At 52.7% G+C, this 23646-nt stretch overlaps 1 protein-coding gene across 11 annotated transcripts in view; it reads left to right on the top strand.

Moving 5' to 3' along the window:
- Nucleotides 1–23646, top strand: part of ATP2B2 (ATPase plasma membrane Ca2+ transporting 2) — a 207140-nt gene that overhangs the window by 127510 nt on the left and 55984 nt on the right. For 8 of the 11 annotated variants that reach the window (XR_014019885.1, XM_081276197.1, XM_081276198.1 and 5 more), the window contains 5 exons: nucleotides 6193–6450; nucleotides 7400–7525; nucleotides 17901–18026; nucleotides 19651–19683; nucleotides 20819–20878. Coding sequence is in view for 10 of the 11 variants with exons in the window: in XM_081276197.1 (XP_081132323.1) it covers nucleotides 6193–6450; nucleotides 7400–7525; nucleotides 17901–18026; nucleotides 19651–19683; nucleotides 20819–20878 (603 nt within the window). In the remaining variant the exon portion in view is untranslated. The remainder of the gene's footprint in view (nucleotides 1–6192; nucleotides 6451–7399; nucleotides 7526–17900; nucleotides 18027–19650; nucleotides 19684–20818; nucleotides 20879–23646) is intronic. The other 3 variants (XM_081276201.1, XM_081276195.1, XM_081276200.1) reach the window with 2 other exon arrangements.

The raw sequence follows: 23646 nt of genomic DNA, 5'->3' as shown, positions 1-23646 counted from the left end.
CTAGAGGCAGGCAGGTAGCTAGACACACTCGGTGGATACGTGGGATTATGTAAGATACATTGCTTTGTTGTTTGATCACTTTATAATGTGCTTTTTCAATCAGTAAGACCTTGCAAACACTTTCTTTTGTTATAATGATAATGACGCATCTTCTGACAAATGTGTTGTGTGCATAGATCATCCTACAGTCACTGCTTCTGGCAAAAAAAAAAAATGCTAGTAGTATGTAAGAAATAACCATAATGGGCCTCATTTTCTCCAATGAAAGATGTAGTCCCTGAGGTCCCTTGAACATGTGCCGCTCTGCCCCCTCCCAAACCTAAGTTGCTCAAGAAACTGGATAACCAGATGTATTAGACCAACTACCTCAATCCTACACAAAATAATAACAAACTAATTGTTTCCCCAAATAAATTTTTTCCATAATGGATATAAGACATAAGAGGGACACATCTCACAGAAAGCCAACAGGACAAGGATGGAAGCAAATAAGCCAGCTACAGTTGCCACCATGATTGAGATCTACGTGTGACATGAGCTTCCCAGCAGCAAGGGAAGAAAGGGAATTCAGATGATTTGCATAGCTCAAGTTGTCCACAAGGAGGAAGATGACATTTTTCCTGACAATGAATTCTAGGATGCACTTTCCCATAGGACATTATCAGAGATGCATGATGGGCAGCCTTCTCTGCAGAAATGTCAAAGCAAACATAGAAGAAGATTAAATATAGCTACTTGAATAAGCCTCGAACAAAACCTAAGGATACAACACAAACACATAGTGATGATCAGACTTGTGGCATTTTTATAGCTGCCACTACTTGGGAGCTGTGGTGGTGGAAGTCCATTTCTCACCCTCAGTCCTCACAGCAGCCCTGTGGGTAGGTCCTATTATTACCCAGCAAACCGAGGACCTGGGATGCTAAGACTGGCTAAACCACACAGCGAGGAAGCAACAGTACCGTGACTCAGACGGAGGCGTTCTGGCTCCTCGCTCTTGTCCCTTGGCTGCATTTCCTCAGAGAGGGACAGGACTGAGTCACTGCCACCCAGACAGATGGCCTTGTGTGACCCAATGGTGTGCAGGCCTAGAGCTCAGAGAGCAGGTGTTGGCAGGAGGTGGGGAGCATGGATGGGGCATCTAGCGTACTCCAGGACAGCTGCCCCTCAGCTCCAGGGCTGGCCGCCATCGCATGCATCACAGGGGTGCAGACATGAGGCCCCTGGAGGGGAGGGACTTGCCTGAGGCCCTGAGGTGTAGGCAGCAAGGCGAGATTTCACACCTCTTCCCTTTCTGCCTCTGGGCCCTGACGCAGGCCACACTCTGGGTCCAAGGCAGCTGCAGGTGCCTCAGCCCCACAGGGTGGTCCTTCTCCTGAGAGCCCAGGCTCTGGCCTTGGTTTGTCTCAACGCCAGCTGCCAACTGCCAGGAGGCACCAGAGTCTGGTGGGAGCCTGGGCTCAGGGCCCAGTCCCATGTGTCTAATGCAAGATCACAGGCCAGCATGCCGATGCTCCCAGCCTCAGTGTTTACAGCTGTAAAATGGGGTGGAAGCTACCCTGGGGAACCCTTGTGAGGACTGGAGGGAATGCAGGACCCTGGAGCACATCCTGGAGAGCCCGAGCAGAGCCAGCACTCGGGACCCGGACTTGCAGCATCTGTGGGTAGATGGAGGCGCATCCTGTGCAGCACCCAACTCTGAGGTCCTCTGCGGCACAGCAGAGAGGGGCAGTGGGAGCAGGTTAGACCACAATTTCCACATCCCCATGCCTGGTGCTCGTGCCTGCCGCACTGTGGTATGGCTCCTGGGGACACCCACTGGAGCCAGTGAGAGGCCTCTGCTTCTCCTGCAGACCTGAATGGAGCCCTGCAGGCAGAAGGAGGGAGGGAGGGAGGGAGGGAGGGAGGGAGGGAGAAGGCAGACAGTTTCTTTATACCATGCCCCCGGGAAAGCTGGACAGCACCCACCAGCTTCTCCCAAGTCCCCAGTGTGCACCTGGCGCGGTCACCCACCACCATCTTCCATGCTGAGCACTGACGCACGCAGCCCCCAGCTCTTACGGTAACCAGGCACATGGTATCCCCAGCCGCCACCTCTGGGTAGGTGAAGGGACTAAAGCCCGGGAGGAGAGGATGCTTGCCTGGAATGGTTCCCAGAGATGGGGACAGTGGCCCCAAGCCAGGCCTCGGGCTTCCCTGGGTGGGGACGGTCTCAAAGGGCCAGAGAGGAAAGGCACACACTTCTGGGATCATTTCCAAGAAAAGGTTTTGTGCGGGCAGAGGGATGCGACACCCGGGCAGCCCTGGGGTCTGGCTGTTCCCCACCAACCACACACCCGCCCGAGGAAAGAGGCCTGCTCTCAGCAGATAGAAAACGTGGACAATGTCCAGGCACAGTGAGTCCCCAGCAAGTGATCCTCCCTGTTCCGCCTCACTTTCCATGTCTGTAGAATGGGGCAGGTGACCCCTGCCCAGCACAGTGACCGTGCAGAATGCGATTAGTGTGCAGGGAGTGGAGCTCGGCATCTGGCCCATAGTCAGGGGTCAGTCGAGATTTGTTCACTGACCTGTGCCCTTGTCCGGTAGTGACATCATTACTCTGTTGACATTGCCTAGTTTGATAATGTTCAACTCCAGGGCACTCAGGGCTCTTATCCTTTCTCCCCAAAACCATGGAAGATGAACTGGGTCATCTGAATGGGAGTGAGCTGTCTGGAAGGATCCCCAACTTAGGATTTGAAGACCTGGGATTGAGGGCTGGCTCTATGGCTTCTGCTATGTAAAGCAATCCCAGCCACCAGCAAGAAAGCAATCAGAAGGGCTGTGGACCCTGTGGACACTCCGCAGCCTGTGATTCCCTCACCCACATCACTTTGTACCTGAAGGCACAGTCTCCAAATCCTGTCCCCAGCCCAGTCCAAGGGCCCAGAGGAGACTCCACAGGACCTGCCCACCCGCCTCCTCCCTCCTTTCTCTTCTCACCCTATTTGCACCAGAGCATAGGGGTCGCTTCCAGGGTCCTGCAGCTCCTACTTTCTGGCTGTCCCGAGGCACCATGGGACCATCAGACAGTTCTCAAAAGGAGATGAAGCTAATCCATCTTTGCTGGCAGAGCGAGTGCCCTTCAAGGCCCAGAGGCGCCTCAATATAGAATCAGCAAGGGCAGCAGACAAGGCTGAGAGCTGAGGGAACAGGGTGCAGACCCCACCACCATGCCCTGGGCTTCTGTGAGCCAGTTCATGAAGAGGGGATCATGGAAACGGGAGGACCGACATTTATCAGTCCACCATGTGGTCGGCCCTGGGTTCCCAAGCCCCTGGGGCCATCCCACTTTACAGCTTTCCAAACCGGGGCTCAGAGAGGCCAAGTCACACGGAACAGCTTGGGACTGAAGCCAGGTCTTTCCCATTCCAGAGCCCACAAGCTCTCTACCGCCTCCTCAGGGAGTGTCCGAATCCTCCAGTAACTGCTGTCACGGGGGCCCGTGGAGGAAGCACAGGACAGGGGATATGGCCTCTCCATTACAGAGCACGTAAAGGCGGCAGGCGCCAGAAGTCCTGTGAAACAAAGCAGCAGGCTTCTATCTATAATGTCGACTCCCCCGTCCACCCTTCAGCTCCAAAATAATGAATTTCAATATAGGCGCCCCTCAGGATCCATGGGAGATTGGTTCCAGGACCCGTGTGGCCACCAAACCCGAGGATGCGAAGTCTCTTCTATACAGTGTCCTGGTACTGGCCCAAAATCCATACACACATTATCCCATATACTTTAAATTGTCTCTCAATGACTTATGGTACCTAATAAAATGTAAGTGCTAGGTGAATAGTTGTTATACTGTATTGTTTAGGGAATAATAACGAAAAAAACTATGCATGCTAGTACAGGACAAATTATTTTTCTTTATTATTTTTCCTTCTGGTTGGTTGGAACTCACCGATATAGAGGGCCAAGTGCGCTAAGCTTCATCTAGCAAGGAGCATCTGTGTTTCTCATGTTTTGTTTGTTTGTTGGTACTGGGGATGGAACCCAGGGGTACTTAACCACTGAGCCACATTCCAACCCTTTTTTTAAGAATATTTATTTTTTGTACTTGTAGTTGGACACAATAACTTTATTTTATTTATTTTTATGTGGTGCTGAGGATCGAACCCAGGGCCTTGCATGTGCTAGGCGAGCGCTCTACCACTGAGCCACAACCCCAGCCCCCTCTCAACCACCTTTTGAGGGAACACCCATCATCACCCTCATTTTGCATATGAGAAGAATATAGGATTCTATGCTGCAGCTAAGTGGTGCAGCTAGGATTCAAACTCGGGGCTGGCCCAGCGTCAGTTCTCATTAGCACAACGGTGATGGTCTTACCCCCAAGGGCTGGTCTGGTTGAGCAGTTTAAAGTTATTGGAAATGCCTGAAACTCCCAAGGGGGAGAAGAAGTAGCTTTGAGAACCCCACATGGTGACATAATTGACTGGCCTGCAGGAAGCAGCTGGTGCAGCCTGAGACCTGGAATTTTCCAGTGGCACATGTTGCTTGGCCACAGTGATGCTTTACCTTCATGAGCTCGGGGCTGCCAGCCTAACCCCGACTCTCCCATGAGCAGAGTGCCACAAACACTCCCATGTGGCCTTCTTATCATATTGCTTCTAACCCCTGGTTTTCCAGAAACTTCTGTTAGGGTCTCTTGAAACTACTGTTATCTGTTCTTTGGGACCAAACTGGGCTTCTAGACCGTCAGCCACAAGTCTTTAGTAACCTTCCCTTGGAAGGCCCGAATGTGGCAGACAGAGGCAGTGGGCAGGCCTGGTCTGATGTCAGATTCCAGGTCCTGGTTGCAAATCCCAGATCTGCTGCATGAACCCAGGTGAGTTGTTCCTTCTCTGAACCACCGTTCTTCTCTCAGTCAGCTCGAGGGTAAAAGTCAATGTTTGGCACACCGTAGGCCTTGCAGATTTCCCCACCGCCTGTCTAGGTCCCATGGAAGGGAGCCCCTCTGAGCTCCTCGGGGGTGGATGGTCAGACACTGCTCAGGGGCCCTTCCATGGAGACGGCTGCTCTCCAACTCCCAGTGGATAAAAAGGCCTGATCTCAGCTGCCGTGGTACCTCACTTCTCTGGGCCTCATGTTCTTCATCTGCACAGGGGGAACACCTCTCGCTCTCGGGATCCTTTGGGGGTACAGGCCAGCAGAGGATAGGAAGACTTCACCTCAGCACAGCAGGGATTGAGCACCCAAGTCTGAGGCCCTGGGTTTGATGCACCCTGTGTTTTCTTTCTCTGTTCATCACATGGGCCTAGCAGCCCTCGAGCAGTCAAAAGGCCCAGCTTGGAGGTTCATGGTGCCAAGGTATGGGATTCAGGGTCACTGCGGGTCAAACAGGCAGCCGGCAGCCTGAGTCGGAGTCCTCACTGTGCAGTGGGGCCCGTCCTCAGCTCTCATCCAACAGGGGCTAAGTGAGAAGCCCCGTGTGCTGAGCCCAGATGAGGCCCCTGAAGCCAAGGGAGGACAGACTCACCCAGGGTCACCCAAGGTCACTCAGAGCACTGGAGGGCAGGCCCAGGACTGTGGTTCTTATCCCCTCACCCCAACACCACCCTGCTGTCCCCACTGCCTGGGGGTCTGTCTCACCATTGTTGAATGAACAAAAAGAGGGGATATGAACAAAACTACCCTTTTTTGGCAAATACTGGTTGCCTTCCTTCTCTCCCAGCCACACTTTTTCACTTTTCTCATGAATTAGGCCCCATTTTGGATGTTAAGTGGAGGAGAGGGACCCGTCTGTGCCAGGCCGTGCAAGATCTCAACCTTCATTAAATTTCAACCTTCACAATAGGCCGCTGAGATAAAGAATATGCCTCCCATTTTACAGAGGAGAAAGCTGAGGTTTGGAGAGGGGAGGCAGGAAACTGAAGTGGCTGAGATAATGGGCCCTGAGCCACACTGCCTGAGGTCACATCTGAGCTCCCTACCTGCCCTTCCTAGGTGGGGCGAGAACCCTCGTCTTCCACCTCAGTGAAATGGGCAGAGTCTTTTACGATCTGAGCCACAGGAAGCTCTTGGCCCCCAGCTTGGCACCCGCTAAACAAATGGATTATTGTCACCTGGTTATTAATATTTGTTACTTGAGCTGGACTTTAAACCCAGGCCAGGGGGGCCTTTCGACCTTGCTGACCTCTTCTGCTCTCCTGGCAGGATGTGCCACGGCCCAGGCCGGGGCTGAGGATGAAGGAGAGGCAGAAGCAGGTTGGATCGAGGGGGCCGCCATCCTCCTCTCCGTCATCTGTGTGGTCCTGGTCACAGCCTTCAATGACTGGAGCAAAGAGAAACAGTTCCGGGGCCTGCAGAGTCGCATTGAGCAGGAGCAGAAGTTCACGGTGGTCCGGGCTGGCCAGGTGGTCCAGATCCCCGTGGCTGAGATCGTGGTCGGGGACATCGCCCAGATCAAATACGGTGAGCCACGTTCGAAAGCCGGCGTCTGGACAGAGGTGGGACAGGCCAGGCAGAGGCAGAGAGAGGCTGACCCAGGGAAGGGGTCCCTGAACACATCCCAAGCCAGGCTGTGCTCCGGGGTCCTTGAAATCCTAGAAGAGATGGGACCCCAGAATCCATTTAGATCAGAAATGGCAAGTACTTAGCACAGGCATCCCTTCTGTCCAAACTCCCACCAAGTGATCACAGCCCAGAGACTGGGGACAGCTCTGAAGCCTTCTTAACACAACACTCCAAGGACCATTTCTACTCCAAATGGGTTTGTGAGATGAGATCTATTTCCCATCCCTGGTTTGGCTATAGTGGAAGGTTGCTGGCTAGCGGAGGTGATAGAGGAAGCAGGAGTAGATGAGCAAATATTCTGGTCCTATAATACTGCCAGTGGGAAAGTGGGCAGGAGCCACCAAAGAGAGTCTGACTAGATATGTTCTGGGTAAGTAGAGGCAGACCATGGGGCAGGGAGAGGAGCGCCCCTCCTCCCTCAGCTGAGAGGGCTTGATTTCCCGGATGAGGTGCCTTGGTTGGGGATCCCCTCAGCCTACCCAAGTCAGACTGGTCTCATCCAAAAGAATCTCCCCAAGCATGGCTGAGACTGGAAAAGAGTGAATCATGGAGAAAACCACCTGGGCTCCCACTCCAGGCCAGGCCAACAGAAGCACTTTGTGAAGTACCTGCCCATTTGTGTTTGCAGTATCACTGGGCCCAACCTCTGCTCCCTAGACCTGGCACCATTCACTTGGCCCCAGACCTGAGCTACGCCTTGGCCTCTGGTGGGCGCCATCTTGGTTCAGGCACCCCGGGAGCTCTAGGCATCCGGTCCTCAGCAGAGAACCTTCCCACACCATGGACTGTCCCAGTCTCTCTGACCACCTGAGACAGCCGGCCAACTCCCCTGCCCTTCCTCCAACAGGTGACCTCCTCCCTGCAGACGGCCTCTTCATCCAGGGCAATGACCTCAAGATCGACGAAAGCTCCCTGACAGGGGAGTCTGACCAGGTGCGCAAGTCCGTGGACAAAGACCCCATGCTGCTGTCAGGTGAGCTGCGGCCCCACAGTGGGCTGGTTCCCACCCCCACAGGGAGGGCGATGCCTGAGTGTCCCCTTCATGAGGCCAAAGGAGCTCAGGGACCGTGGTCCTGGCCTCTGGGCTCTCTGAAGCTCAGGCCTCAATGAGAAGGCCATCCCTTGACTTACAGTGAGCCTCCTGGGCACCTGGCGATGCTCTGAACCTTGGGGCTGGCACAGTGCAGAAAGTCAACCTTGTCACAGTCACTTCAAAGTGACCCCTCATCCCGTGGAACGTACCTTCTAGTGACTTGGCTTACTCAAAAGCCAAACACCAACGCTTTCTCATCAGGCATGAGAAAGAATCCATCTGGTGACAATCTTTGCGGACACTTAGTGTGGGTGCTGGGGCTACCGCAGTGGCTGAGGCAAGCAAGGCCAGTCCTGCAGAGCCTGTGGTGAAATGAGAGAGGGAGGCCGCGTGGACACGCCCGGAGTGACAGGTGTATGAAGAAAACCAGCAGGACACGAGGATGGGGTGTGGAGAGGTTAGGGACAGCCTCTTGTGGAGGCCACATGTGAGCTGAGCCGGGTGAGGAAGAGCCAGCCTGTCACCCCCCCCCCTCCAGAGACAGGGCTGCCAGGAACAAATAGGTGACTTTATTTTAGATAATGATTTATTAGATGAAGACATACCATTGTAGTGAGAAAGAGGCCCTGAGGAAGGGGGTCAGGACCTCAGCTGCTCAGGGAAGGCCTCTCTGAGGGGCTTTGTAAAAGTGGAACACTGAAAATGTCATCCATGACAGAGGAACAGCAGTGCAAAGACCCTGGGGTCTGAATGAGCAACCACGGAAGGTCCTAAGTACCCTCTCTTGGGAACTCAGGGTCACATGAGACCTCAAGAGATGGTCACAGTCCCTCGGCCCTGGCTCTGACCTCTGGGATGAGGTGGTTGGCAAGGCGAGCATCCTTGGGGGAAGCATCTGGGTGAGTCATCTGTTCCACAAGAGCCGCGGGAAGGCATAGGCCTGAGTGGATGGGCAATGAAGGTTCCAGAGAGTTTGGAGAAGGAGTGGAAAGGGAGGATGCTGGCAGGGGCCCCAGGAGAGAAAATGTCCAGAATCGCTGGCTTGACAGCATCACAAACCAGCCAAAGAGGTCAGCACAGGTGCAGAGAGACCCTGGAAAAGGCAGATGCACAGAGATGGACGGGAAGCCAGGCAGCCAGCCCAGGTGAATCACAGGCCACGGAGCCTCTGAGCAGAGACCGGAGGGCCCAAAGGCAGCAGAGAGGCCAAATCCTCAAGAGTGTTGAAGGCAGGGGAGAAAACCAGGGCAGGAGACAAAAGAGGAGCTGTGGGGAGCTGTGGGGGATCCCAGTGGCTTGGGGAGCATCTCTCCATCTCTGCGTCCCTTCTTCCTGCCCAGGAGAAGCCTCGTCTCCAGAAGCCCCCAGAGGCCAAGGGATCCCACAAGAGAGCTGAGGCCTAGTGGCCCTTAGACCCTGGAGGCTCCTCCCCCCTGGGTGGGGCAGGATTGGGGACTGGGGACAAATACAGGGCCCTCCAGGTCTCCGTAGGGGTCTGGGTGAGTCCTGTGAATCTCAGGCTGGTGTCGGCTCAGGAGTAGGTGGCTTGTGAGCACTGAGACGACAGAGGGGTGACCCAGGAAGCCACTTTGAGTCCCTGAGCCCATGTTGAACCCAGGCTTTGGTCTTGATCTGTCCCGTTAGCTGGAAGACCACGCAGGAGGAGGAGGCTCTAGCCTCTGCCTGTCAGGAGGTACCCGCCAGGGTGTCGGGATGTCTTCCTGGGAGGTCAGGAGGGGTGCTGACCAGCCCGGGCAGTTCCAGGGTTTACACTGCCCCCGGAAGGCTGGGGACCTGGCAGGTTTCTGGCCACCTGGCCTGCAAGTCTGTCCTGGTGCATTGTGGGAAGTGTGCCCAGCGAGCTCAGAGCCCGTGAGCGCAGGGAGGGCGGAGTCGGGATCCCCAGAATCACCCCAGGGTGCACATGAGACTGCAGCCTGGTGAGCGGAAACCCAGTGTCCAGGAGGGACCAAGGCAGATGACCGCCCAGGCTCCCAGGGAACAGAAGAGGTATAATTGGCCTAGTAGGAAGGAGTGTAAATGGAAAGAGAATAATTCTAGGACATTCTGAATTGTTCAGGGACAACAAGGCTGTCCACAGGGCAGTGAATTCCCTGTCACTGAGTATGAGCAGGGCTGTGAAATGGCCACTGAGAGATGAACTGGCTGTGTGGCCTCAGGCATGTTGCTTCACTTCTCTGAGCCTCGTTTTACCTTTGAGGCTGATAGGGATGGCACTAGTGATAAGATGGAGGTGGAGACCCTAGCATCATGCTGGCACAGAGCTATTTAAGATGCTTGTTGTTTCCTTTCCCTGTCCCCCAGAGGGGAGCCTGGAATCAGGGGTAAAACAGTCCTGGGTTTCTACCCCATATCTGCCCTCCTTGGCTGGAGACTCCAGACAATCTTCTTACCCTCTCTGGGCCTCTATTTCCTCATGTCTAAAATGGGCTGGTAACCCCAGTGGGAGAGGTCGTGTGTGGACATATGGAGTCTTCAGAAGTATCCTTCGCCCTGTCTTCTTTATCTCAATATCTCCCCTTTCCCACCCCTCTGGGCTGCCCACTCCACTCCACCCTGCATGTCCTCCCGACTCCAGCTTCTTCCAGGGGGCGGGTCTTCCTGGTTGCCATCTTCCCCAGGCCCTGAGCCCCTGCAGAACAAATACAAAGGCTAATTTTTGTGAATGACCAGAAACCATCAGCCCCTTACCTCTGCAAAGAGGCCATGCTGAGCCCTTGAGAAAAGGAGGGACAAGTCTGCAGGCACTCACAGGATCCTCATGGTGCTTCAGACACCCCCTAGGGATGTCCAACACATTGGTTTGCTTTACAGAAGGCAAAGAACACTCCAGTTCTAGTCAGTTGTCCCAGCCGCACTTGGCCTGTGACCCCGAGCAGGGCCCTCACCCCCCTGAGCCTCCATGTCTGTGTCTGTGCAATGGCCCCTGTCACTTACCCTGCAGGGCCACTGTGGGGACCACAGGCATGCATGGAGGTGACTGTCCTTTCCAAATGCCACAGACCTGGGGTGCTGCGTGCAGTGGGAAGGCTCAGGCAGTCACGCACTGTCCCCCATGACGGACAGTCCTGTGCAAGCCCGAGTCCCACATATCTGCAGACTGGCCAGGGGGAGGAAGGTTCAGGAATCTCCGACCCCACATCTGTGGGAAAGCCCAGCCAGGACACAGCTGTGCCCCGGGCACCACCCTGGGTGGCCACAGAGCTCACTTGGCAAGAACCAGAAATCCAGATGTTCACGCACTGTCCCCCAGTGTTCAAGAATTGACGGAATTCTAATTTTTTCATGTGGTCAAACAACAGATGGTCCCTGGAGAGCAAACTCTGACCTTGGTCTATTTATCTTCTCAGCTTTGTATTTTAAGATCATTTTAAATTTCCAGAAACATGGCAAAAAAAATGGTACAAGGAGAACCCGGGTATGATCGTAGTGATGGGCTCCCGTTCAGTCTCTCCCCTCCTGCAGGGGTGTGGCCCTTCTCCCTCAGCCCTGCAGGGGGATCGCCAAGAACTACGATATTCCCATAAGTGACCATGCCACAGCCATCACAATCCAGAAACTTGACATTGATAAGAAATTATTCCCTAATGAACATCCGCAGTCACATTCCACTGATTGTCCCTGTCCCAGGCCAGCACAGGGTATGGGATGCAGGGCCTACAGGACATTTTTTTTTTTTTTTTGGTACCAGGGATTTAACCCAGGGGCGCTTTACCACTGAGCCAAATCCCAAGCCCTTTATATTTTTCATTTTCGAGACAGGGTCTCACTAAAATTTGCTCAGAGCCCTGCTAAGTCACTGAGGCTGGCCTCAAACTTGGAATCCTCCTGCCTCAGCCTCCTGAATCGCTGGGATTATAGATGTACACCCAGCAGGCCTGCAGGACTCTTGAAATCTCTCTTGTCTCTCCAGCCCCCCTGAACTTGAAACAGCCCCTCATCTTGGCTTCGCCTTTCATGAAAGACCAGTGTTTTGTCTTGGTTTTTGGTTATTTCTATTTTTATGAATGCTTGTCGTCCATGACCCCCATGAGAGGAAGCAATGATCCCTCTTACAAGAAAGAGATGTCCAGACTTGGGATTTTGAAGCATTTCAGGGGATTCAAATATCCCCTAGAAAACTCTGGTCTTGTCCCAAATTGAAGCTGAAGAAACTGACACCCAGGGAAGGGGTGTCAGACCACACAGGGGGCAGAGGCAGAGCCGGAGATGAACCCCGCCCCTGGGTCCCCCCAGCCCTGGGATCTGCCCAAGCCCAGCTCACCTCCAGGGTCTGCAGGGACTGTCACCCGGCAGCGTGGCCCATCGGAAGCCCCTGCATCAGCTTCCACTGGAGACAGTAGACAGCAGCTGGGTATCAGAGGAGGGGGCTGCAGCCGGGGGCCAGGGTGGGGGAGCATCCCACAGGCAGGACCCCCACCAGCCTCCGTCCCCCCCCCCCCAGCCAGAGTGGTGACAGCGCAAGGTTGCACAAGACATCAGTAAGCCCTCTGGGGACTCTGCCCACCTCCCATGCCTGCTGCCCACCCCGCCAAGTGGAAGGCCAGGCCCAGCCAAGAGCCGGACCTGCCACCATGGCCACCACCTCAGGGAGCCTAAGACGACACCGTGACAGCAGAAGGCCCTGTCTGCCACTCGGCCCGCACTCTCTCCATTACACTACCCTGCCTCTTCTCCATGAGCGGCAGCGGGGTGTAGTGGATAGAGCACGGGTCCAAGTCCCAGCTCCGCTGTGTGCTGCTGTGTGACTCTGGGCCGTCACTCAGCCTCTCTGAGCCAGAGAGGCCACAGGTGGGCAGAGGGAGCCGGGCTTGCGTTTGCACCAAAACCTGCCTCGTAGGGCTGTTGTGAGGGGGACGCTTTGCCAGCTGCATTAATAACAAGGGGATGGGACAAGAGTGACTGGGCAGGGGATCCTCTTGACACAGCTTGGTGCTTTTGCCAGGAGGGGAATCCTAAGCCCTCGAGTTGACCTCTCCCTTCTCATGATCTCTCTTCACCCAAGGAGGCCCTTTAGGAGATGTGGCTGCTTCTCCCTTCTCCCTGGGCAAAGACAGACTCAGGGGCCAAACCAAGAGGTCAACGAGCCCTGGTTCCAGGCCTGACTGCCCTTGGGCTCCTCTTTCTCTCATTGGCGGATGGGAGCCACCCCCTCCATGGCTGGCTGACCCAGCTCCCCGCTGCTCCGCCTCCACCTCCCCCTTGGGCTGACCATCCCAGCTCTGCCCTCACATGACCTCACACCCTAAGTAGGAAAAGCCACTGGACTGTCTGTGGCACGTAGCGAGTGCTCAGTTAATATGCCTTCTCTTCCTCCCTCTCTCCCCCCACCAAATGCTAGGAACACCAAGCTTGCAACGCTGTCACCCTGCCTTCGTGAGCCCTGAGTGTCTGCCAAGTGACCCACTGCTGTCACACCGGCCCCTCCTACCTTTGCCTAGAACTTCCCAGAATGCCCTTCCACAGAGACCCTGCCATTCTGACTCTGAGAGATGGAGTCAGCTGACCTTAAGCTCCAGGCCTCTTGTCCCAACATTAGAGCCTTGGTGTCAAGCATCGCCCCCTGCAAGGGACTTCCAGAGCTGATCGGGAAGAGCCTGGGGAGCACAGGCTGGTTTATGCCATTCCTCCTCTGGCAGGAGGACAAGGGTACCACCCAGGGAGGTGTGGGAAGCAGGGGCAAAGCAGGACTAAGGTGGCCTTTGTAAGGCCACACAGTGGATTGGGAAGGGGGCGTATATTCTCCATTCTAAATGCAGCACATGCCAAAAAAGGAGGTCCCCAAGGAAGGGGCTACAGTGGCAGCTGCACCCCAGGCTCTGCTGAGGAGGCCCCTGGGGGAGATGTGCACAGGCCCTACCTGCCAGGGGCTCCCTGGGGAGCCAACCAGGGGGTACCCCAAGGAAGGCCACGGAGCTGGTTCAGAAGAGGGAGATGAGATCCTCTCATAGGAGTCAGGGAGGGCCACCTAGGAGAGGGACATTCATCCTGAGCCTTCAGGAGGAGATGAGGGCCAAGAGGGGAAGGTGGATGCCTCCAGCCCCCCTGCTCCCATCTAGTGCCAGGCCCCGGAGGACCCCGCTGTGCTCGACTTCACCCCAAGCCGGCCTCTGGCTTCCTCCTCCCCCCTCCTGCCTCCAGATACGGTCGCCCAGCGGCCAGTTCTCTGCTGCGATGGGAGCAATTAGATTAGAAGGTGATTTGAGTCTGATTATCATGGTGGAAACTGGCCCCCTGCATCTTTTTCCATCCTCTGTGCTGGGAGGTGAAGGCAGCCTCCCTGTCACCACCCAAGCCAGAGGACCGGCACCTTCATTTCTCAGCCTACTTTCTTTACTCACGTCTTGGAGACCCAGCTACTGAGGCCTTGTCTCCTGGGTAGAGTGGCATGTGACCAAGACAACAGGCAGAGACTTTAGATCCTGGCTCTGCCCCTTGCCAGGGACCCTGGACAAGCCAGCTCCCCCACCCCAACAACTGCAGTTTCCTCCTGCATCAATTGAGGGCCAGCGTGAGCATCACATGATATAATTGCTCGTGTTGGGTAGCACCATGCCTGCCACGCAATAGGTGTTGCCTAGCTGGGTTGCTGTCACTGCCGTCTCCACTCTGTACGCGCAACCGTGTGTGACCCTTTCCCTCTTTTGAAGTCTCCAGTGACCCGCCCTCCCTGACATGATATCAGTTTTCTCATTGGTCGAGTGGTGGTAGGCAACAGCCCCACACAAGCCATCGCAGAAAGTGTTTGGTCAGACGTTGTTTCAATGACCAAGGTCCTGACATGAGGCCTCGTGGGGACTGGGTGGTTCCTGCATCAACCTGAGATGGAAAGTCAGCAGGCCAGCCTGCTCAGCCCAGAGTCAGCGTCTGGACTCATTCCCTGCATGAGATTCCTGTCCTGGGAATTCTCCCGCCTGAGAATCTGAGTTCTTGACAGCTCACCGGGCCTCCTGCCCAATGTGTACACCTTCATGATGTGGCTCCCACATCTATGCCAGGACAGGATGACGTTCTCCTGCCTTCAGGGAGGACACTGGATGTGTCTGTCTGCCTCTCAGCAGAGCACTTTAAGACCCTAAGATCTTCGTGCCAAGGTGCTAGTGTAGCACACATTCACACATGCACAGGCACGCAAGTGCACAGATGTACACACACACACACACACACACACAAGATATTACACAAATCCTTGAAAAGAGGGAGTGGATTTCTCGCATAAGGAAAATGCTTTGGGTCCTGGCTCAGAACACATGGACTCTTGATTTAGGTAGATTCTAATGAATTTGCTGACCTGGGTTTCAAATCCCAAGCAAATCAGAAATCAACAGAAAGGGTGATAGAGACAGGTTGCACCCAGAAAACACGGAGAAGGGACACCCAGTGTTGAGGGGAAAGCAGGAAAAAAAAATATTTTAAAAGCGGAACTGAGTTCCAGAAGCAAGTCCTGGAGGGTGGGGCCTCAGTATAGAGGTCCCAAGGCCTCCCCTGGGCAACATCTGGAAATCCCCATATGGTACTTACTGTGTGCACAGCGTAAGGATGGCCTGAGACATGGCACCAGGCAGGAGCAGGGTTCTTATTTCTACATTTAAAAAGGAAGGGCAAAATCCCTAAAAAACAAATGCCAAATGTCTTCTTTGATATAAGGGGAGTAACTAAGGACAGAGTAGGGACAAAGAGCATGAGAAGAAGATTAACATTAAACAGGGATGAGAGGTGAGAGGGAAAGGGAGAGAGAAGGGAAATTGCATGGAAATGGAAGGTAATCCTCAGGGTTATACAAAATTACATACAAGAGGAAGTGAGGGATAAGGGAAGAATAATACAAGTGGAAGAAATGATTTACAGTAGAGGGGGTAGAGAGAGAAGAGGGGAGGGGAGGGGAGGGGAGGGGGGATAGTAGAGGATAGGAAAGGCAGCAGAATACAACAGACACTAGAATGGCAATGTGTAAATCAATGGAAGTGTAAATGATGTGATTCAGCAATCTGTATATGGGGTAAAAATGGGAGTTCATAACCCACTTGAATCAAACTGTGAAATATGATATATCAAGAACTGTGTGGTGTTTTGAACGACCAACAAAAAAAAAAAAAAAAAAAAAGGAAGGGCAAGATGCACTGTAGAAAGTTTTCTACCCAGAATAATAAAATTAAAGTCAGGGGGGAAAATGGGTGTCTGGAGAGCAAAAATCCACTTATGTAGATTCTGTCAGCTTCCCAGGCTGGGCCCAGCCATCCAACACAGTGGCATTAAACACATTCACACTCATGCAGCCACCACCACTGTCTCTCTCCGGAACTTTTTATCTTCCCAAACTAAAACTCACTGTTCCTCTTCCCCAACCCCTGGTAACCCCCATCCTACTTTCTGTCTCTATGAATTTGACTACTCTCAGGGACCTTACATGAGTGGGACCACATGGTATTTATAGTCTGTTTGTGACTGGTTGATTTCATGTAGCACAATGTCCTCAAAGTGTATCAGAACTTCCTTCCTCTTGAAGGCTGAATAAAACTCCATTGTGTATACGGAGCATCAGATTGCTATAACAATACATGCAAACCCATGTTTATGGCAGCACAATTCACAATAGCCACGTTATGTAACCATCCCAGGTTCCACCAACAGATGAACAGGTAAAGAAAATGTGGTACATATACACCATGAATTTTATTCAGCCATAAAAAAGAATGAATATGTCATTTACAGAAAAAAATATGGAACTGGAGATTATACGTTAAGCAAAATAAGTCAGATTCAGTATGTCAAGGGTCACACATTTTCTCATATGTAGAAGCTAGAGAGAAAAAAGTATAAAAAGGGACCTTATAAAAATAGAGGAGAGGGGGCTGGGAATGTAGCTCAGTGGTAGAGCATTTGCTTGGCATATGCAAAGCACTGAGTTCTATCCCCAGCATTTGGGGAAAAAAAATAGGACAGAGACCAAGAAAGTAGAGGGGGGGGAATCAGACGTGGGGAGGGAGTCGGGAAGGTCATGATGGGAAATGAAATTGATTTATCAAATTATGTTATGTACATCTATAAAGAATTCAAAATGAATCCCACTATTATATGTAATCATAATGCATCAGTAAAAAAAAAATAGCCACTTCATCCCTTACAACTGCCCCTCCAGATCATTGAAATAATTATAGTTTGAGAAATCTGAAACTCTGGGAAGGGGGTCCTTAATCTTTCTTGCAGCATGAACCCCTGGGGAAGTGTGGCATTGTTAAGTGCCACCTCTTCTTAGAATACAGCTTTGCAGGGTGAGGCGGCACATGCCTGTAATCCCAGTGGCTTGGGAGGCTGAGATAGGAGGATCACAAGTTCAAAGCCAGCCTCAGCAAAAGCAAGATGCTAAGCAACTCAGTAAGACTCTGTCTCTAAATAAAATACAAAATAGGGATGGGGATGTGGCTCAGTGGCCGAGTGCCCCTGAGTTCAATCCCTGGTACCAAAAAGAGAAAATTAAAAAAAAAAATACTAGATTACAAGGAAAACCAATTATGTTGAAATAAAGAAGTATAAAAATAAGTGGTATAAAAATGTATGTGCTTCCTGATTAGCACACTGAACAACAAGATCCATCAGGATGCTTAATAACCACAATAGTTGAAAAATAGAGAAAACTAGCCACAAAATCTGCAAAGCTGTAAAAATGATACCAAAAAAATCTGAGAATTTTGTAATGTGTGTGATGGTGCACCAATAGCATTTCTGTATTCATGGTGGGAAGAAATGGTAAATGGCAGTCAGAGGTTTATGAAAACAAAGGCATAATATTTTTCTCATCCAAACTCACAAACCTCTGAACCACAAATAAGGAGGGAAGATGGATTTCATTTTGAGCAGTGTTCAGTCCTCAGTTGGCTCCTCTTTACTACTTGCAGAATTAAGCAGTATGTGGTTTGGCTCCACATACTATCGATAAGGAAAAGAGGGAGTACCCCCCAGCTTGGGCTGTTACTGTGGAAAAGGAAGAGGGAGAAGGAGACAGAGGAAGAAAATGACCTTCCAGAACAGGGTAATAGGTGGTGAGCCTGGAGATGATTGGGAGGGCCTGAGAACCGAAGGACAGCAGTCTTCAGCCCCAGGCCCATCCTGGCACTGTCCCGAGGTGAAATCATCTTAAGAAACCCATCACACACATACAGTGTGAACCTTAACCATAGGTGGTACCCTACAATTTTTTGTAGCTAAAGAGCTGGGAGCTGACCATTCCTTCTACTCCTCTGGGGAGGGAGTTTGGAGGATGTAATGATAACTTGGCTTTTGCTCTTTTCCCTAGGTACCCATGTGATGGAGGGCTCAGGACGAATGGTGGTGACTGCTGTAGGCGTGAACTCTCAGACTGGCATCATCTTTACCCTGCTGGGGGCTGGTGGTGAAGAGGAAGAGAAGAAAGACAAAAAAGGTAAGCACAACCCCCCTTGCAGACCAGGAGAGGAGCTTTTAAGGCCACATTTTTTGTTGTTTTTGTTTATTTGTTAGTCAGCAAAATAGTTACTGAGTGCCTTCTGTGTCCACACCCTGTACCAACAGTCGCCTCCATCCTCAAGGCCCTGCTGGGGCCAGGTGGGCTCTGTCCGTTTCATCTCTAGGGTCTTGTCCCAGTCTCTGTTTTGTCCAGTCATGTCACAGAGGCCCCTCATTCCCCTTGGGGCCAGGCCAAGGATGCCGAGCATGAGGTTGAGTCTTCTGTTTCAAGCAGCAGAAACAGCCAGCATGAATAGGTCTCATCACCTTGATACTGAGTAGAAATTCCCACTGACGTTTATTCCTGCCACCATCGTCAACTCCACTAGGCAGAGCTGAAAAGCTACCCAACATAGACTTGTCCCAAACGTGGGCAGTAGCTATTCTGGGGAAGATGGCCAAAAGCATGGCTGTAAATCTACTGCTCTAGGCCACCTCTCTGATTTCCCCTCAAGCTGCCACCTTGTCCCAGTTCTGATCCTTCCTCCCCCTTAAAAATAAGAACTCATTGGACCCCCAGCAGTGCAGTGGGTGTGGCCTGTGAGGAAATGCTTCTCAGGACAGATAAGGGATGCTCTTGTGAAAACCCCAGTCTTGTCTGGGCTTCTGGCCTCAGCACACCCTGCTGCTTACCTGACACCCATACTCAGTCTCAGAGTCAGCCCCCCTTTCACATCCTCAGTCTTTTATCTTCTTCCCTAAGCTCCAGGGGAGGATCCCCAACACCCAGAACTTCTGGAGCCTGGGAAGAAGAGAGATAAGAGGGCAGATGGTCCCTGCCTGGGTTTCAGGGGCAACTCTGCTATCTCCAGCTCTCAGGGGCCACCCAGGCACAGAGCCTGGGTCAGGATTGAAGTCTACTTGTTCCTGAGGGCAAAACCCATTTTCAGTGGGTCCCCTAAGATGATGAGATTGTGACTCTGCACCCACCCTCACGAGCAGGAACACTGGATCTGAGCCGTGGTCTGGGAAATCAAGAGGCTGGAGAGAGCAAAGGGGTGCCAAGGTTGAAATGGAGGAGAGAATCTTGGCAGGAACATCCAGGGGGCATCAAGACAGTGTCCATATACCAAGGGAAATCTGTGGCCAGGGTGGCCAGGCCTGGCACGAGGTATTGGGAGTTGGGCAGAATGCTGTGGCCTGTTTGAACCTCCTTGGCCTCACTGGGCTCAACTCAGGGACAAGGATGCTCAGAAGCTCCCACAAGCCAGACCTGTGTTTATGAAAAGCCATAGGGAAGGCAGGTCTCAGTAGCCCTGGAGTGTAGTCAAGGTCCCTCTCTGAGCATGCACCAGTGAGACAAAATATTGGAGGGAGAAGAGGTGGGATGCAGAGGGGACGTGGCACAAGAAACCTAGGAAGTAGGCCAGCATCTGAGGCCATCATGAGTAGCTCAGCTGCTCCCATCCCATCTCCCCATCCCATTGTCTCAATTGGAGACAGCTTAGAGCCCGCCAGTTGCAATTTCCCATTTCAGAATGACCTGGGTGTGTGTGAGTGTGTGTGAGATGAGTCTGTGTGTGCTTCTCCATCATTAACATGTCTCAAAAATCATCACACAGGTGTGAAGAAGGGGGATGGCCTTCAGCTACCAGGTACAGTAAGACACCCCTTAGAGTAGATGGGGCTTTTAGAAATAGCTGCAGCCTTTGGTCACCAGGGCCTGACTCTAGACCACCAGCACCCAGTGGGAGGTGGCCCTATTACAGATGCCCCTCTGTGCCCTCATGGGATGCCAGCCCAGCAGGACACACCAGCACCTCACTCCACCTCTTGCCTTACGGGACTTCACTGTACCATATGGTACCACCCCACTCTGCCCAGTCATACCAGCATATGACACCTCACAGCACACAAGACCCCGACACCCCCACTCACACCCCAGAGTCCACCTGGCTTCCCATCCCCCACCACACAACATGTCTGCCTCACCCACCAGCATCTCTCACCCTACAGGGTCTCATTCTCCTCCTCCCCACAGAACCCCAGTCCCCCAAGAAAGAGCAACGGATGTGAATTTTGTCCATCTCAAATCATTCTTAATTGCTAAATTAAGAAAACTTCACTAACGCCTTTGCTTGTGTACAAACTGAGACGTGCTTGATGCTACCTTTTAAACAGAAGGCTATCTCATCAGGGGGTTACCAGGGCGATCGTTAGTATGCAGGTTAGGGAAGGAAGAGCTAGTGATGGCAAGTGCCCTGAGAGAAGGCAGGATCCTAACAGCTGTCATGACTGCTGTTCCACTGACTGCTGTTCCACCAGGACACAGTGATGGCCATCTTAGCAGATAGCCCTTCTGCATGGCTGGTGCACACGCTGTACCCCTCACTGAACAGCTTGAGCTGACTCCTGGTCATAGGGCCCCCTGGTCCTGATGGGAAGCCAGGCCCCTTCATCCAACATGGGGCCTACCCGACCCATTGGGCCAACATTGTTGAGACCTCACCACGGAAGAATGCCATCCTCCTGACCACCCTGCTCATCCTCCATGTTTTATTTCAAGACCCTCCATTGTCTGCGTCCCCCCCACCCCACCCCTGTGGCATCTCCCTGGGAACATTTCACCTCCACCCCCAAATTTCAGTTTCTTGATTTCCAATGGAGACTTGTTGTTGTTGTTGTAGAGTCACATGGTTTTCCCGCCAGTGGGTTCATGTCTTTATCGTTGTTGCTTTTCTCCATTGTGACACACTGCATTTTCCATCCCTCCCACCCCTCCCCCTGCAGCGGCAGACGGTGTGGCAGCTTCAAACGCTGCAGATAGTGCGAGGGCCAGCCTAGTCAATGGTACGTCTCCGATGGCAATGGTCAGTCTCGGTCTGGGTTGGACGGGCCTCTCTCTCTCTCTTCCGCTCCCAACTCTGGGCTTTCTCTCCCTCTTCTGGACTGCACAGATCTCGGATGTGCATGGGATCTCGCACTGGGACAGTCACCCTCTCACATGGGGCAGGCGCTTAAGAGCAGAGCCACAGCCGGAAACCAACTCCACACCTGCTTGTAGCTACCCAAAGGTGCTGGCTCCTGTTGGGCCCTGAACCCCCCCAGGGGAGCCCAAAGTGTGAGACATGACTTTGGCTTCAGATTTGGCCCCCAAGAAGCAGTGTCCCACCTGGCGTGGCCCTCCGACTAAGTGCATTTCTGCCCTGGCTTTGGGAAGATGGCCTGGGGCCTGGACCTGAGCTGAAGCCGGCATCTGGGTCCCCCGTGAAGACTCCCAGCCTCCACTAAAATTCCCTGGAGGCAGGAGGACCCAAGCCAGGGTTCAGCTCCTTGGCCCCACCCCAGAGCATGGCTGAGCCCGGTGGAGTTTTCTTCCTCTTCTCTTTCATGGAGCTAACGGGCAGGGGGTTTGCTTGGGCTCGGGCCTAGTTCTGTCCCTCCGATGTGGACTGGTGTTTCTTGCTGTTGCCTGTGCTGGGGCATTTGTGGGACTCTGCATTCTTACTGCCCCCTGGGGTGATGGGTGAGGGCGGGGTTACCCCGTGTAGCTGGGGGCTGCATCTGTCCCTCCTTACGCACAGCCTGGGAGGAATTCCATGCACTTGCCTCCAAGCCTCCAGAAGATTTAGTTCTCTTCAGGACAGATGAGGCTTCTGTTGACTCAGATACTGCCCCTGCCCCAAAGTTAGGTAACATGATAATCAACCAGGCTGTTCCGGGATTGCTGAGAGCCATTATGGCAAAGCCATGAAAACATGACTCCAGATAAGCCAAGGAAAGAACAGAAATGTCTTTTTTCTCTGGTGTCCCTGCACACCAGGCCCTGGGCCACAGGTCTCTCATCCTCTGTTTCATTCACTCCTCACTGCTCCTGCAAAGCATGGAGACTTGTCACCGCCCCCAGCCTCTGCCCCAGACCTCTGTCAAGCTACCTGTCTGCAAAGTGACCAACTACGGAAGCTCCTAGAAGATGTCAGGGGCTAGACAAGGCGCTTCCGCAAGCAGAATGCTAGTCTGGGTGCAGGTCTATTTCAGGCCCGGGAGGAGCAAGGAGAACAGCTTGGGATGTGGGAGGTGTCACTCGTCAGGGAGGGCTGGCTGAGAGGTGACAGAACAGAGATGGGCAAACCCACAGCTGGGGCAAGAAGGCACCAGGCATTGGTACCCACTTCCCCCAGGTAATGAGCAGCAGACCCCATCTATGCCAACCAGCTCCAGAAAAAAAAAAGGGGGGGTGTCAAGTTCACTTCCAATTTGCAGCCCCAAACCCCCAGCATCCAGAGGGAAAAAATTGTAGGAGAAATAAGGAACTTTCATTTCTTAATTATCTGTTATATGCAGGTGCTGTTGCAGGATTTCCATCTTATTTAATCCCCATGACACAGGTTTTATTATCTCTAATTTAAATATGAGGAGACTGAGGTTCAAGGAGACCCAAGACACGCACCCAAGAACACAGGGCAAGAAAGTAGCAGAACTGGGATCTCAACCCAGAACCCAGACCAGGCTGGCTCCAAAGTGTGTGCTCCTCCTGAACCAGGATCTCTTGATGGAGTGAAACTTACAAGAAAAGGTCTTTCCCCTAAGAGAAGGATCCTGTGGTCAAAGATGTTTGAGAACCCCTGGTCTGAATTGATTTCTTCCTCACTTGCAGAACTGCTCGAACCTTGAACTTGCTGATGGTAGCGCAGAGCTGTAGAGTCATAAAGGGTGCCCAAGCTGACTTGACAGCAGGACCCTTCCTGGCTGAATCTTGAGGGACGGGTATGCCCCATAAATACACTTTGGGAAACTGCTCTATGCCAGGAGGACCCAAAGTCTGGGCATCGCTTCCGAGCTTGTTAGAAATGCAGAATCTCAGGCCCCACCTCCAGACCAACACAATGAGAATCTGAATTTTAACAAACCTTTCATGCTCTAGGAAAGAGCACCGTGAAAATTTATGAGCCTTGATAAGTGAGAGAATTAACTGTAATTTTATCCCCTTCCTCTGAGCCAAATCTTGATGACTTAGATGTTGTAGAAAAAATTGGGGTGCCAGCATCCCCCAACTCTACTCCCCCAAGCTCCACATCACAAAGATAGATGTGTTTCATGCATCCTGGAGGTGTGATTTCCTTAATTGCTTTATTATTTTTTATGCTTGTCCACATATGCCTATTTAATACACCACTAAGCAGGAGTCATAACGTGTAACCATTAACCCCTAACATTTATGCAGCACTTTGCAGGTCCATCCCATGAGCATCACCTTAGTTGATATGGACCCATTTCACAGAGGAGGAGAGGGTGGCACAGAAAAGTGACATTTTCCAGATCTCCTAGCTGGTGGTGGTCTGTCTCCTCCAAATCTGTGCTCCTCTCACCTCTATCCCTCCTGATGTTCAAAGAGGAAGGACTCAGAAACAGCCACATCTGGAAGAGAAGGACCTCCGAGGCCCCTCCCAGCCCCGCTCTCAGATCCTGCCACATCCCCTGAAATACAGCCCACCCTCCTGGTCCCTCATAGGACCAGAGCTGGCTGTCCCATCACAGTGCAGAGCCGGGCAGGCAAGAAGAGTCCCCAGTAAGTCCCTTGTTTCTGAGAAACCAGGCCATCTGCACCAAAGCACTCC

Source organism: Spermophilus citellus (assembly GCF_964194105.1).
Source record: "Spermophilus citellus genome assembly, chromosome: 19".
NCBI classification, from domain to species: Eukaryota; Metazoa; Chordata; class Mammalia; order Rodentia; family Sciuridae; genus Spermophilus; species Spermophilus citellus.
This window is presented reverse-complemented; position numbering and strand designations above follow the sequence as displayed.